Below are 15,378 nucleotides of genomic sequence, written 5' to 3' on the forward strand. Positions count from 1 at the left end.
CATCCCCATCCCAGACCCTGTAACTGGCTCAACTTCCCATTGCCTTTGGCCCCCTGGTAGGCAGACTTTTCTCCTATAACCCAGTAGGATGCTTTTTGGCTTCCTTTTGTTTCATTTTAAGCTAAATTAATCTGAACGTAAGACAGACCTGTCATGTTACACCAGCAAAAGGCACCCGTTCTGCTGCCAACTCCCAGGGCTGGGCAGGATGGGGACAACGGCTTTGTCTCCTCACATCCCTTTTCTTTTCAGAGTGGCCTTGACACCTGCCTTCTCCATAAGTCAGCACCCTGTCTTGGCTCATTCAGGTGTCTCTGTCCAGAAGGTCTTCTGCCCGTGTGTAGACCGGGCCCTTGAAATATAGACTCCGCCATTGTGCCAGCGTGCCAGCCTGCCCGCCTGCACTGTGAAGTAGTGGCTTTCTCTGCTGTCTTTCTTGCCTGGCGCGGCCACACCTACCCTGCCCCCTGCCTGCTGTTTGGTGGAGAGCTCTTGGTTGGGCGTTCAAGGAAGGAAACAAGCAAAGAACCTCCTACCTTCAGGCCCTGGGATAGGTGCTCTGTCCTGGTTAGGGTATTTTCAGGGCGTGCCGGGGAAGCTGACAGGCAGCTGTGGTGGAAGGAAAAGCCCAGGCTAGAGGCCAACAGGTGTGGATCTGCAGTCTGGATCGACTGCTTTGCCAGGCTGTGTGGCTGTAGGGAGGTTGCCTGCCCTCTCTGTGTTTCAAGTTCTTTGTCTGTGAACAGGGTTTGAAGCCCTGCCTGGCACATAGTTGATGATGTTCAGTCTATGCTTGTTTGCAGTGGTGAGGGTGTCAGGTGGGAAGAGGCAGGGGTGGAGGATTTGAGGACACATACACTGTATCAGGATGGCCCTGAACCCCTCCTCACAGCCGGCCCTGACCCTGGCCGTTTCCTCCCCGCCAGGGTGAGGGGGTGCAGCAGCTGAGAGAGGCCCTGAAGATCCTGGCAGAGCGAGTCCTCATCCTGGAGCACATGATTGGGATCCACGGTGAGCAGTGACCAGGACCAGCAGGCTGGGCATCTCCCCTCCCTCCTTCCTCTCCCTCCCATGCTGCCTCTGGTCTCTGGTTTCCCTCTCTGACCCCTAGTCTGACCCTGCCCCTCCCCTGCTCAAAGACCCTCAGTGGCTCCCTGCTGCCCTTGACGGACTTCCACGTGCATCAGCCCAGTTTCCCAGCCCCTCCCTAGTATAGCCATGGTGGCCAGAGCCCTGCCAAGCCATGTTGAGGCCCCTCCCACCTCCATGCCTTTGCTTGGGCCATCCCTCTGCCTGGTGAGCACTGACTGCCACTTCAGGACCGCTCAAAGATCTCTGCCTCTGTGAAGCCTTCTCTGAACCCTTCTCTTTGTCCCTATGGCGCTCTGGGGAGCCTTCCATTCCATGCTGGGATGGTGTTTCTGTGACCCTCTGGGAGTCCCTTGTGCAGAACAGTAAATGGTGCTTCTGCAGGGCCTGGAGCACAGGCCCATCAGCATTTGTTGGAGAATGAATGGATGAATGAATGGGTGAATGGACAGCTGGGTGGGTGGGTGAGTAAGTGAACGAATGGCTGGTTGCCTGGATGAATGTATGAATGGGTGGATGCATAGATAGATGAATGAATGAATGGTTGAATGGACAGGTGGATAGATGGATGAGTAAGTGAATGGGTAGAGGCATGGATAAATAAATGCATAGGTGGATGGATGGATGGACGGATAAGTGGACAGGTATGTGGGTGAATAAGTGAGTGAATGGATGAATGGATGGATGGATGGATGGATGGATAGGTGGATGGGTAAATGAGTGAATGAATGGATAGGTGCATAGATAAATGAATGACTGAGTGGATGGATGGATGGATGGATGGATGGATAGATGGATGGATGGATCGATGAGTGGACAGGTGGGTGGGTGGATAAGTGAGTGGATGGATGGATGGATGGATGGATGGATGGATGGGCAGGTAAATGAGTGAATGAATGGATAGATGCATAGATAAATGAATGACTGAGTGGATGGATGGATGGATGGATGGATAGATGGATGGATGTATGAGTGGGCAGGTGGGTGGGTAAATGAGTGAATGAATAGAATCATGGATGAATTAATGAATGGGTGGATGGATGGGTGAGTGACAGGTAGGTGGGTGAATAGGTGAGTGGATGAATAGATGGATGGATGGATGGATGGATGGATGGATAGGTGGATGGGTATGAGTGAATGAATGGATAGATGCATAGATAAATGAATGACTGGATGGATGGATGGATGGATGGGCAGGTAAATGAGTGAATGAATGGATACATGCAAAGATAAATGAATGACTGAGTGGATGGATGAATGGGTGAATGGATGAATGGATGGATACACAGATGGATGAATGGGTCAATGGACAGGCGGATGGGTGAATGAGTGAATGGATGGATGGATGCATGGATCCATGAATGAATGCATCAGGAGCTGAAAGCCTGCTGCTGCCTTGCTTTTCCATGCTGGACAAGAGCATCTCTCCGCAGCCACGTATCATGATCAAAGGTGCCCCCAAGTGTTCCTAAGCCTCTACCTCGAGTCCACCCTTCTGCTCTCCTTCCAGATCCCCTGGCCTCCCCGGAGGGAGGTTCTGGCCAGGATGCCGCCCTAAGAGCCAACCTCAAGATGAAGAGGGGTGGCCCCCGACCCGATGGGGTTCTTGCTGCCCTGCTTGGGCCCGACCCTGGACAGAAGAGCTTGGACCAGGCCAGCAGCAGGAAGTGAGAGCCCACTGCTCCAGGACACCCTGTCCTGGCTAGACACCCAGCCCCAGAGGCCTGAGCCACCGCTGGTTCCTAAAGATGCCCCCAGGGGAACTGGGCTCCAGGCATGGATGATTGTGAGGACCTGGGGGGCTTTGGGGACAGATAATGTCTCCAGGGGCAGGGTCTGGAGGGGCCAACACCCTCATCAGAGCCCTTCTCTGGCCTTGCCCCTCCCCCACCCCCACTCCCGGCTGGAGACGGGGTCTGGGTGGGCTGGGTGCTGGGAATAAGAATAATCCTAATACCCATCATATATTGAGTCCCTGCTGTAACTGGCCCTGTCCAGGGAACTTTCCTTACGTTGTCTCATATTTAACCCTTAGGAGGTAAGCTTATTATCCCCACTTCACAAGGGGACCGACGCTCGGATGGTAGAAATAACCCTCCCTTGGCCACCAGGTCATGGGTGGCAGGGGCGGGATTTGAACCCAGGCCCCTCAGTTCCTGAAGCCATGTTCTCTCGACCCTGCCAGCTTCCCCTCTTCGCGAGAAAACTCAGACAGGGAGGGTGCAGGGCCAGGATGGTTCCTTAAGGCAAGCAGGGTTGCGGGGAGGCTGGGCCAGCCGGTCTGAGGGGATAGGCAGGGTCCTGCAGGGCCTGGGGCTTCCATTCCTCAACCCCCTTCCCCACTGGCTGGGGGGGCGCGGCCTGGCCTGCAGCTGCTCTCAGAGGCCAGGGAGATCCTGAATAAGTCACTGCCAGCCACGCAGACTTGAGGACCCTGAGAGAGCAGCACTGGGGGTGCAAGGGCCCCCCAAAACCAGATCGGCATCACCGGCCACTGCCTCCCAGCCTCACTGAGCCCACCCGCCCTCTCTGGGTCCGTCCCATCCCTGCGCCGGAGGCAGCATTTCATGGGCGTGTCTGTCAGAGGTGGGACTTTCAGCCTCTACCCCACGAGTTCGTCTCTCAGGGGACTCTGTAGGTTTGCTACTTTTGCATGGCACAGCAAGTCCAATGTCCCCTTTGCAAACTGCAGAGAGGGAAACAGAGTCCCAGGCCTGCTGGGAAGAGATGCTCCTGCCTCCCACCTTCCAGAGTTGGGGAGCCTGGCAGGCTCCACGGCAGGCACCAGGTCCCTAGCAGCCCAGAGCAGCTCTGATTGGAGCCCTCAAGGCCTCTGGGGCCCGGGTCTCTGTGATCAGCTCAGCCCTGGTGCTCCTCTCTTGCTGGACTGGGACCTGGGACACAGCCACGACAGCAAACTCAGAGAATTGAAGGTGCTGGCGCCACCCTGGGGCACTCTGTCTTCACAGCAGGAGTGACTGTCTCCAGTGCTCTTGGTACTCCTGTTCGGCTGTGGCCTGGTCCCTCTGGGCCCTGGGATCTTCTTTTGGCCCTTGAGGCAGGTCTGGAGAGGCAGTCTGTGTCTTCATGGAGGGGCGGTCAGAGGCGGGCGGGACCACCAGCCTGTAGCGTTATTATTGTATCTGACAATAAAGGTGCTCTCCCCACTGTGGGTCTGTTTGTGTGGTGACAGCAAGAGGCTGGTCTGCATCTCACCGGCCAGGTGCCAGGAAAGCTGTGAGCAGCTCCAGCCAGGCCCGGGGTGACCACAGGGCCTCTGTGGCAGGAAGGTCCAGCTCTGCCCTCAGGACCTCCAGGGAAGGGGCTGGGAGTGACACACAACAGGCAAGCCCCAGATTGGGGCTTAGCCTGCAAGGGTTCTCGGCTTCACCCAGGAAAGAATTCAAGGGCAAGCTGGAGGTAGGAGAAACAGCTTTATTGGAGGGGCAGGGTTACAGCTCCATGAATCCTCCTGCAGAGCAGGGCTTCCCCCCAGGCAGAGAACAGCAGTTCAGGGTAGTTCTGCACCATATTTATACCTACTTTTAATTGCATGCAGATTAAAGGCTGGTTTATGCAGAGATTTCTAAGGAAAGGGTGGTCATTTCTGGGTCATCGGATCTTTGCCACGGAAAAGGGCAGTAGCTCCTGAGTGTTGCCATGGCGATAGTAAACTGACATGGCACACTGGTGGGCATGTCCAATGGAAAGATACTTCCACTCTGTCCCTGTTTTAGGTAGTCCTCAATTAGGTCCTGTGTCTGAGCCGTCCCTCCAGAGTCAAAATCTGTTTCTTACCTCCAGAGGGTGAGGGAGGCCCCTTCAAAGGCCACCTCACCTTCCACCCAACCACACTGTCTGTAAGCTGGGCCTGGCCCCCAGCTCTGCAAGAAGGTGAGTTAAGTTGGGGTGGCCTCGGGGCTCTGGGAGGAGCAACCCTGATCCTGCTCCATGCTCCTGTCCAGGACTGGGGTCAGTGACATATCAGAGACCCCAGGGAGGCCCATATACCCCGATGACAAGTCCCAGGTACAACACAGGGACCCAAACCACTGCTGAATCACCCTGTGACCTTTGTAGGTATTAAGCTCTTGCCCTGTGTGTTAGTCTGTTCTCACTCTGCTGATAAAGATATACCCGAGACTGGGTAATTTATGGTAATTTACAAAGAAAAAGACGTTTAATGGACTCACAGTTCCACGTGGCTGGGGAGGCTTCACAGTCATGGTGGAAGGGGAAAGGCACGTCTTACATGGCAGCAGGCAAGAGAGAATAAGAACCAAGCAAAAGGGTTTTCCCCTTATAAAACCATCAGATCTCGTGAGACTTACTTATCCACTACCATGAGAACAGTATGGGGGAACCGCCCCCATGATTAAATTACCTCCCAACGGGTCCCTCTCACAACACATGGGAATGATGGGAGCTACAATTCAACATGAGATCTGGGTGGGGACACACCCAAACCATATCACCCCGTGCCCAGTGCCCAGCTACAAAGAGAACCCTGCCTACCTCTGCCTGGAGCTTGAAATCCTATAGAGAGGGTGAACGTTAAACACCACAGCAGGCCAGGCGTGGTGGATCACACCTGTAATCCCAGCACTTAGGGAGGCCAAAGTGGGAAGATTTCTTGAGGTCAGGAGTTCAAGACCAGCCTGGGCAACATAACAAGACCCTGTTGCTACAAATTAAAAAAAAAAAAAAAGTTAGCCTGGCGTGGTGGTGGCTTGTACCTGTAGTCCCAGATACTTGGGAGACTGAGATGGGAGGATCACTTGAGCCCAGGAGTTGGAGGCTGCAGTGAGCCATGATTCCGCCATTGCACTCCAGCCTGGGCAACAGAGCGAGATCCCATCTCTAAAAAATAAACATAAAAAAGCACCACAGCAATCGTGTGGAGGAAGGAGATTCCAGGCTGCTCTGAGAGTCCAGGACCCAGAGACCAAAAGGGCAAAGAGAGCAGAGAAACAGAGAGAAAGAGGGAGGGAAGGGAAAAGAGAGACAGAGAAAGAGGCGAGAGGGAGAGAGAAACAAGAGACAGAGACAGATAGATTGTCTGCCAGAGCTTCATCTGTCTTTATTTGCTGGTGAATAGGCGACACGTTCCTTAAGCCAGAGCCTCTTCTTCCAGGCCCCATTGGCTCTGGGATGCTTCCTCCAGCCACAGGTCCTGGGCCCAGCAGGCGCAGTTCTTTCAGCAAACAGGGAGACCCGGGGTGGGGCAGGTGCCTGAAGTCAAACCTTGGCAGGAACCACTGGGCAACTGTCCCAGGCAGGGAGTGTGAGTATGTGTAGGCTGGAGAAATGTCCTCACTCCTTTTATTCCTTTTGCCAGGGCAGGAGTTACAAAACCACGTATCATTCCTTCCTTCCTTCTTTCTTTCATGTAACGAATCTTTTATTGATCACCTTAATTGAACCAGGCCCTGAGAACTTCCCATGAACAAAAGACAGGAATCTCTGCCCTCAATGAACCCACACTTCAAGGGGAAGAAGTCAAAATAGGTAATAAACAGCCTGGACAACATTGTGAGACCCCATCTCTTAAAAAAAAAATTTAGCCAGATGTGGTGGCATGACCTGTTGTCACAGCCACTTGGAGGCTGAGGCAGGAGAATCACTTAAGCTTGGGAGGTCAAGGCTGCGGTGAGCCGAGATCACACCACTGCACTCCAGCCTGGGCAACAGAGCAAGACTCTGTCTCAAAAACAAAACAAAACAAAACCAAAATAGGTGATAAGTGTATATATATATATATTTTTATTTTTTTATTTTTTATTTATTTATTTATTTTTTTGAGACGGAGTCTCGCACTCTGTCACCCAGGCTGGAGTGCAGTGGCCGGATCTCAGCTCACTGCAAGCTCCGCCTCCCAGGTTCACGCCATTCTTCTGCCTCAGCCTCCGAGTAGCTGGGACTACAGGCGCCCGCCACCGCACCCGGCTAGTTTTTTGTATTTTTAGTGGAGACGGGGTTTCACCGTGTTAGCCAGGATGGTCTTGATCTCCTGACCTCGTGATCCACCCGCCTTGGCCTCCCAAAGTGCTGGGATTACAGGCTTGAGCCACCGCGCCCGGCCGTGTATATATTTTTAAAGCCAGTAAGATGATAGGCTAGAAACCTAGCCGTGTTCAGATGATCAGCAATATGGAAGCGCTGAGGACTGGGAACTGACTATTAGTCTCATTTTTTAATTTTTAAAAATTATTTTAATTTTTTTTGGGTGAAAAAATACCTCCTCTCCTCGAGGAAGTAGACCAGCAGGCATTCATTCCCCCAGACCCAGTGGCAGAGATGGGATCCTAAGAGAGAGACTTGCCTGCATGGCCCAGGACACCAAAATGTCCTGCCCCAGAGCTGCCCCCTCTCCCCGCTGAGGTCTTCTTCCTTCTGTCTCAAGGGCAGACCCCACGCCCACTGACGCCTTTGTCTTTCGACCAAGGGGCTGCTGAGTTTGAAGGTTGTGAACTGAGCTTAGACGCTCTAGGTGGGCACCCTCAGGTGCACCCTGAGAAGACCCCTGCCAGGCAAGGTGGAAGTTAGTGAGGGAAGCAGAAGGGCTGGAGGACGACAGGGGCTGACTCTCCCCGGCCATCACCTTCCAGCACGAGACTCTGACAGTCACAATTCCAACGTCAAACCTGGCCTTCCAGGTCCTTGGAAAGGAATACCTGTCAAAGTAGGAAGACAGAGCCTGTTTTACTTAACAGCTGGTTAGCTCAATGCATAGCTTTTTTTTCTCTTTCTCTCTCTGTCGCCCAGACTGGAGTGCAGTGGCGTGATCTCGGCTCACTGCAACCTCCGCCTCCCAGTTCAAACAATTCTCCTGCCTCAGCCTCCCGAGTAGCTGGGATTACAGGTGCCCGCCACCACACCCAGCTATTTTTTTCCCCCTGTATTTTTAGTGGAGATGGAGTTTTACCATGTTGTCTAGGCTGTTCTCGAACACCTGACCTCAGGTGATCCACCCGCCTCAGCCTCCCAAAGTGCTGGGATTACAGGTGTGAGCCACTGCGCCCGGCCTCGATGTGTGACTTTTAAATAGACTCATGGGATGCCTTCATTTGTCCTCTGGTCCCTGGATCCTGCCATAGGAGGATGGGACCAGCAGAGTCTACGGGGAGGGGGAGAGGGCTGTATGAGGAATGTTTGGGGAAAAAGAACTTCCAAGCTCCTGCCAGCAGGGTGGACAGGCCAGCCAGAAGTGTGTTGGATGGAGCCAGGGTGGCAGATACTATGGGTCCCAGAGGAGGTCTGAGACAGGGCTGAGGGAGAAGGTCTCCCCCAAGGGGCTGGGCGTGAGTTGGTCCTTAATATGGTGAGGACAGATCCAGTGCTAAACAGTGAAATGTGTCACCTCCTTTAACGTCACAGCCACCTCTCTCATTCTGGGGCGAGTCAACTGAGCCCCAGAGAGGTTATGTAACTTCCTCAAGGTCACACAGGCAGTTGGCGGTGAAGCTGAGTTCCAGACCAGGTCTGTGGGACTTGGGGAGCCATGCTCTGCCCCGCCGAAAGAGGTTCTGGAATGAAAAGCAGAGTTCACATAAACCCAGGGGTGGTGCTGCCGAAGAGGCCAAGTGTGAGCAAAGGCTAGGGGCAGATGAAGGGCAGAGCAGATTTGGGTAAGGGTGGAATGAATCTCCCGGGACACTGAAGCAGCTGCCAGGTCGGGGATCCCGGAGGACTGTGATGCTGGAGGGAGAGGAAACTGACCCCTAAGAGTCAGCAGAGGAGGCAGGGTCTTGGTCTGGCCTCTCTGCACCGTCTGGCTGTAGAATGACCTTTCTGAAGTGCAAGCCTGGCATCACTCGTCCCTCACTCATGAATCTGCTGTGGCTCCCCTGTTCCTGGCCTCAAGCCTGAGCTCTGCCCCCTGGTGCTGTCACCTGGGTCCCTGTCCTGGCCGCCTTCTGCACACATAGAGGCTGCAGCTGCAGGAGTCAGCCAGGAGGTCTGCCCATTGCCTGGTCTCATCTCTGTCCAGGCGTGGAGGCTGGCTCCCCAGTACAAAACAGCGCTAAGTATCTGCAGGAAAAGGGACAGCGCTGTTGGGGGAAGGGCCTCAAAGCCCCAAGGGGAGCCTAGCTCTTTGGCCTTGTGTGACCTCCTCAAATCTTCTCCTCCTCTCACCTCTGCAGCCACGGAGACAGGGCAGGCCCATCTGATCCTCTCCCCAGCATCAGAAAGGTCCTTGTGTGCATGTGTGGACACCGCCGCCTGCATTTCCAAGCTGTCCACAGGGCCCAAGACTCGGCGTAGGAAGCAAAGCATCCTGGGCTCTCAGCTAGGATGCTGCAGGGCTGGACCGCAGTCATCCTCGTCTGCCCAAAATTGCCCTCCCTCCCTATGGCCTCCTGGGGAAAGGGGACTCACCAGGGTCAGCCCAGTCCTGGCAGGAGCCTCCAGGTCCCTTCCTGGCTCACAGCTGAGCTTTGAGAGCCAGAGCTGGGGAAGGGCTGGCTAGAGCCCTCACTGCCTGTGTGCCCAGAGCTCCCAGTCTGAGGCCACCTGCCTGGGCACTAAGGAGGGATAATTAGCACAGCCCCTGTTCACCTCGCCCCGCCCTGCTCCACCCTGTCCCCACTTTGCCTGACCCAGACATGGCTGTCTCAAATTTCCTGCCTGTCTCCTCTGCTCTGGTGCCTCTGCCTCCGGCGGCTGCTTCCTGCGCACACCCCGTCTGTGGCCCGGCGTCCAGATCAAACCTGACATTTCTTCTGAAATGCCAACTGACTCTAGCCCCTGCTATACATGTGTGTGCATATGCAAGTGTGTGCATGCATAAAAATGAGTGTATTCATGTGTGTGCACATGAGAATGCACATGCATAAGAATGAGTGTGTTTTGTGTGTACACATATGTGCACATGTGTGCATGTGTAAAAGTGTACTTGCATGAGAATATGTGTGTATGTCCAGTGCATATACACATATATGCACGTGTGTGTGCTTGAATATGTGTGTGTGGGTATGCGTATCTGCTACAGTGTGTACGCACCTGGGCACATGTGTGCCTACAGGGTGTGTGTGGTGGGGAAGGGACTGACACCACTTCAGTAACACCTTTTTTTTTCTCTCTCTCTTTTTTTTTGTTTTGTGTTTTGAGGCTAAGTCTCACTCTGTCACCCATGTTGGAGTGCAGTGGCACAATCTTGGCTCGTTGCAACCTCCACCTCCCAGGTTCAAGCGATTCTCCTACCTCAGCCTCCCGAGTAGCTGGGACTACAGGCGTGTGCCACCACGCCCAGCTAATTTTTGTATTTTTAGTAGAGACGAGGTTTCACCATGTTAGCCAGGCTGGCCTTGAACTCCTGACCTCTGGTGATCCTCCTGCCTTGGCCTCCCAAATAGCTGGCATTACAGGCATGAGTCACCACACCCAACCAGCTAATGCCTTTTCTTCCAAAGCCTCTCTCCTAGGGACTATAACTCATTTGAGCCATAGTCCTTGGTGCACCCGAGGCCCTGGACTGTGACTGAGTTCTCTGGCACTGTGGGACCCTCTTGTCCTCATCCTTTCAGCCCAGCTGAGCCCTGGGGTGGAGCAAGGCTGCAGGCTCAGACAGGACCCTGCCTCGGAGCCTCCCCTCTTCTAGTGTAGGAGGCCCAAGGGTCTCCCCGGCAGGCAGGCTTGCTTTGGGACCCAGAATCTGGGCCTGAAAGCAACTTCTCAGTCCCCAGCCAGGCACCCCTGCCTGCCCCGCGGCAGTTGCCACCAGCCAGAGAAGAAAGTCAGGACCCCCCGAATCAGTCAGTAACTCTGGCAAGGGCTTGACCTGATGGCCTCAGTGTGGAAGTGGCCCGGGTTGGGCTGAACCTCAGAGGTTCACACGAAGACACGCTGTTCTTAGCCTATTCCTGGCATGTCCTGAAAACCCACAAGGGGCAATTCTCCTACCAGAGTGGCAGAAAGAGCCCGACTCTGGCTTTAGGCTCAGCCAAGGGTGGTCAAGGTGCCATTGGGGTCCCCCAGCTTCACTCCTCATCTCCCTAAATCCAAAGCACACCCTCCCAGCTCTGTCTCTTCCAGTCACCTATGAGTGTCCTGTGGGCCAGGTCACGTCTGCGTCCCCAGCTCAGGCCAGGTGCAGAACAGATGAATCACTGCAAATGAATCACTGGCACATGACAGGACATTCATGATTGGGGCGTGGCTTCTTCCTTGACACTGGTACATGGCGGGACATTCACAATGGGTTTGTGGCTTCTTCCCTGACACTGGTACATGGTAGGACATTAACGATGGGGACATGGCTTCTTCCCTAACCCTAAGAGGCCATGTTGGAGGTTATAGGCAGGGGCAGGTGGGAGCCAAGACAGGCCTACATCAGAACAGAAGCCCCCTCCCCACTCCAACCCTCCACGCCTGCAGTTCCAACCACTCCTGAGGTTCCTGGAACACCTCTCTCCCAGACCGGCTTTATGGATTGTAAAAAAAGAATTTCATGAGGTTTTCAATTAATTGAATTCTGGGGAGATTTATTTCCAATGTTATTAATAAATTCTAATGCCACCTATAACTTTCAAAATTAACTTGTAATCGGTGCATTGTAAAAGGCAAATTAAATACTTTTTCAGGCAAGGGCTGGCAAATTTAATGAGCCGATGTGTCCCGAGGGAGATGGCCGGGCTCACACATCCCGTCAAATACTCCTGCCATCAGCAGATGAGAGTGTGATCTGGGTGAGTGACAACTGGACCTCTGCATCCTCATCTGTAAAAAGGGATCACAGAACCTGCCTCCAGAACCCTCAGATACCTGGAGTTGATGCCGTTTTTTATTCATAGACAAATACAACGAAGGGGCCCTATGGCAGTTAACTTTATGTGTCGACTTGACTGAGCCATGGGGTGCCCAGATAATTGGTCAAACACACCTGCCCTGCCCAGGTCAATTCATCTGGTCAGTCTACAGGAGAGTGGGGGCAGGCCAGCCTCTGCCTCCTTCTGAATAGAGAACAAGCACGGCAGTGAGGACGGCAGGGAAGACAAGGAGCAGGGATCCCAGGGAGGACTGCCAGGCTCACTGGAGGGAGGAGAGTCCTCCCCTAGGAAGGGACACAGCTGAGGAGTCTGAGAGACTTAGTAGGAGTTGTCTGGGTGAAGGAGAAGGCAGAGCAAGTTGGGGAGGCGCTAGCACGTGCAAAGGCCCGGTGGTGTGAGAAGGGGAAAAGCACTGGAAATTGTTGGAAATGCTCTAGGGTGAAGCCAGCAGGGGAAATATGAAAATGTGGGCTTATTACAAGGCTACAGGGATCTCAGGGGACCCCAAGGACAGGGACTGGAATCAGAACAGGCCCCAAGAAAGCAGTACCGGATCTGAGTTAGTCCCAAGGTCTCAGTGGCAGCAGGAGATTATTGATTCCCTTGGGCTCTGCCTGTTGCCTGTTTGTCCCTGTTTTTGTGGCAATGTGTCATTTTGTCTCAGCCTCATAGCTTCAGCCTGTTCATGACTTCTGCTGCTTCTTATGGCTTGCCATAAGAAGGCATCTCTCCTTCAGCAACAGTCAGCTTTGCTGTGACCCGATATTCAAACTGGGTGTCAAGCACCTTCATTGTCTCCTCAGGGACACAGCACACAGGCTCCCTGGGGCCTCTCTAAAGGTGGAGTTCTCAGTCAGTACCTGGTACTGTAACAAATATCCCATTGACCTGAGGGCGACATTTCTCACAGCTCTAAAGGCTGGGAAGTCCAAGATCAAGGTGCCAGCAGATCCAGTTCCTGGTGAGGGCTCTCTTTCTGGTTTGCAGACGGCTGCCCTCTTGCTGTGTCTTCACATGGTGGGGAAAGAGAGAGAGGAAGCAAGCTCCGTTGTGTCTCTTCACATAAGGACATTAATACCCTTATGAGGGCCCCACCTGCATGAGCTCATCTAAACCTAATCACCTTTCAAAAGTCCCACCTCCAAATATGATCGCACTGGGGATTCAGGCTTTAACATACAAATTTTAGAGACACATAAACAAGTGGTCCACGGCAGTAGAATGCCTTGTCCTTGTAGGCAGACAAGGACAGACCTCGGTCTGGTCTCCCCTAGGCCTAGATGCAGATACCTGATAAGGAGGGAGGATTCCAGGGAACCAAGTTCAGAAGCCTCATAGAGCAGGAAGTATGGGTTTTGTGGCCTGTTGATGGCAGAAGCTTCTATCTTAGGCTTAGGGTCTCCAGCAAGGCTCTTGTTGGGCAAACAGTGCAGTCTTTGCTTTGTTTTATATCAGAGCTACATTTTCAAACATAACCATCCCACACCCACTCTCCAGCTATTCAAGGACTTTGATGACATCCCTCCAGTTTCTCAGGATGTAACAGCGGCAAATCACTGTGCACTTTCTCACTTGCTGCCCATGATCCCCCATGCTCCAACAGCCAAGCAGGCCCATATTGGGCATGAAAGGATCTTGGCCTTAATTTTTCTTCTGCCTCGTGGCTATAAAGGGAGCATTTTTTTTTCCCCAAAAAAGACAAAACCAAAAGGTGCATCTTAATTAGGGAAGATGTGCAGTGAGACCAGACTGAACTCTGCCAGGCACCAGTCTCTCACTGTGTGTGCACAGTGCTTTTAAGGCAGCCCCGTTGCCATGGCAATTACCACATCTCAGCTTACTGAGGTGGCGTTGCAAACCTGTAGGGAAGAAACGGATTATTCAATAAATGATGCCGGGACATTTGGTTAGCTATTTGGAAGGAAATAAAATTAGCTCTTTCCTTCACACCATACATTCATATAAATTCCAGAGGATTTAAATAATTAAATGTAAGAAAGGGAAATCATTAAAAAGCAAACAAATGTTTGATCTTGTGGGTACATGAAGACATTTTAAACCTAAAGCAGTAGAAAAAAATAACAAAGGTTAAGGTAGAATTTAATACATAAAATTTAAATCTCTGTTTTAATAATTATTTAGTTTATTTTATTGGGAAACTGCAAACAAGAATAAAATGGTTGCAAGAAATATGACAAAAGATTAATACCTCTAATATGTAAAAAGTAATTACAAATCAATAAGAATGAACATTCCAATAGAAAAATAGTGAATGAGAAATGCTCAGAAGATGAAATAAAAATATGTAATAAAATATTTAAAAATATTCAGCTTCATTGGTCATCAAAGAAATGCCCATTAAAATATCAATGAGATTTTTTCCTAGAGCTTATCAAAGAAGGTTTAAATATAATTATAGCACTCAATCTCATTGAGTGGAGTAAAACTGAGTATTCCTATTCATTTCACATGTGAAAATACAAGTTGGTATAAAATTTCTAGGAAAAAAATTAACTTCACGCCACAAGAGATTTTAAAATGTTCATACTATTCAGCTGGTAATTTCACTCTGAAGATGTCCTAAGGTGCTGTCCAGGATTGAAGCCAAAAATGTAAATGTGATAATATTCACTGTAAGTATTTAATAGAAGTTTATAATTTACTAAAACACATGGGCATGGTTAAATAAATTATGGTACATAAATATGATGAAATACTGTGCAGCCATTAAAATAATATTTTGAATAATATTTAATAGCATGGAAATATGTCTATGATATAATGTTAAGCGGAAAATAGTATACCATTTGGGTTTCTTAGCTGCCAGCAATAGAAACCCGCTCTGGCTGTCTGGATAAAGCAGAAAAGGAATTCACTGGAAGAAAATTGTAGGGCTTGGAATCAACAGGAACACAGGAGAACTAAACTGAGAAAGAAAGAAAAATAGAGAAAGAAATAGAGGAAGAGAGAGAAAGCAAAGAAATATAGAGAAAAGAAAGAGAGAAAGAAGAATGAATGAAAGAACCAAGGAAGGAAGGAAGGGAGTAAAAAGGCAAAACAGGGCAAACATCCATCAACAGCTCTACTCATGGTACCAACGTAGACATATGGTATGATCCCAAGTCAAGGCAAAATTGGCTGTTCAGAAATACCAAATTCACCCGGGAATCTCAGTGCTCCAACCCTTGCAATGTTTCCTTCTTACTCACACAAAGTAAGTACTTACCAGGTTGGGCAGCCTTTCACCACCTTGTAGCCCAGCCATGGAAAGAACATAGCCTCTGAGATTGTCACAACAGGGAAGACAGATGGAGGAGGCTCCATGGGAGTGATGCTGCCGTTTCTGTTCACAGTCCATTGGTCAGCAGTAGTCATATGGCCCCCAACCTCACTGCAATGGAGGCTGGGATAAAGAAGGCAGTGAGCCAGTTGAGGCTGCAATTTGAAACACATGGTACACTTAATTTAGGATAATTTGAGGAAGATTTAATTTCAAGGAGACTATTTTTAAAGGTGTGGG

At 51.3% G+C, this 15,378-nt stretch overlaps 1 protein-coding gene and 1 long non-coding RNA gene across 10 annotated transcripts in view; one reads left to right on the forward strand and one right to left on the reverse strand.

The window, feature by feature from the left end:
- Positions 1-4,257, forward strand: part of COL26A1 (collagen type XXVI alpha 1 chain) — a 200,673-nt gene extending 196,416 nt beyond the window's left edge. For all 8 annotated transcript variants that reach the window (XM_045389614.2, XM_045389617.2, XM_045389618.2 and 5 more), the window contains 2 exons: positions 927-1,011; positions 2,600-4,257. In XM_045389614.2, the coding sequence (XP_045245549.2) occupies positions 927-1,011; positions 2,600-2,760 (246 nt within the window). In that variant the 3' untranslated portion in view covers positions 2,761-4,257. The remainder of the gene's footprint in view (positions 1-926; positions 1,012-2,599) is intronic.
- Positions 4,258-7,276: 3,019 nt separating this feature from the next.
- LOC123572462 (uncharacterized) lies at positions 7,277-15,164 on the reverse strand. Of its 2 annotated transcripts, XR_006697058.3 has the most exons (4): positions 15,085-15,164; positions 12,719-12,866; positions 8,450-8,615; positions 7,277-7,763 (listed from the first exon to the last, which is right to left on the reverse strand). It is a non-coding gene; the product is annotated as an uncharacterized lncRNA (long non-coding RNA). The 2 variants fall into 2 exon arrangements; XR_006697056.2 differs by lacking the exons at positions 7,277-7,763; positions 8,450-8,615 and having other exon boundaries at positions 11,546-12,866.
- Between the last annotated feature and the right edge of the window lie 214 nt (positions 15,165-15,378).

Source organism: Macaca fascicularis, chromosome 3 (assembly GCF_037993035.2).
Source record: "Macaca fascicularis isolate 582-1 chromosome 3, T2T-MFA8v1.1".
NCBI classification, from domain to species: Eukaryota; Metazoa; Chordata; class Mammalia; order Primates; family Cercopithecidae; genus Macaca; species Macaca fascicularis.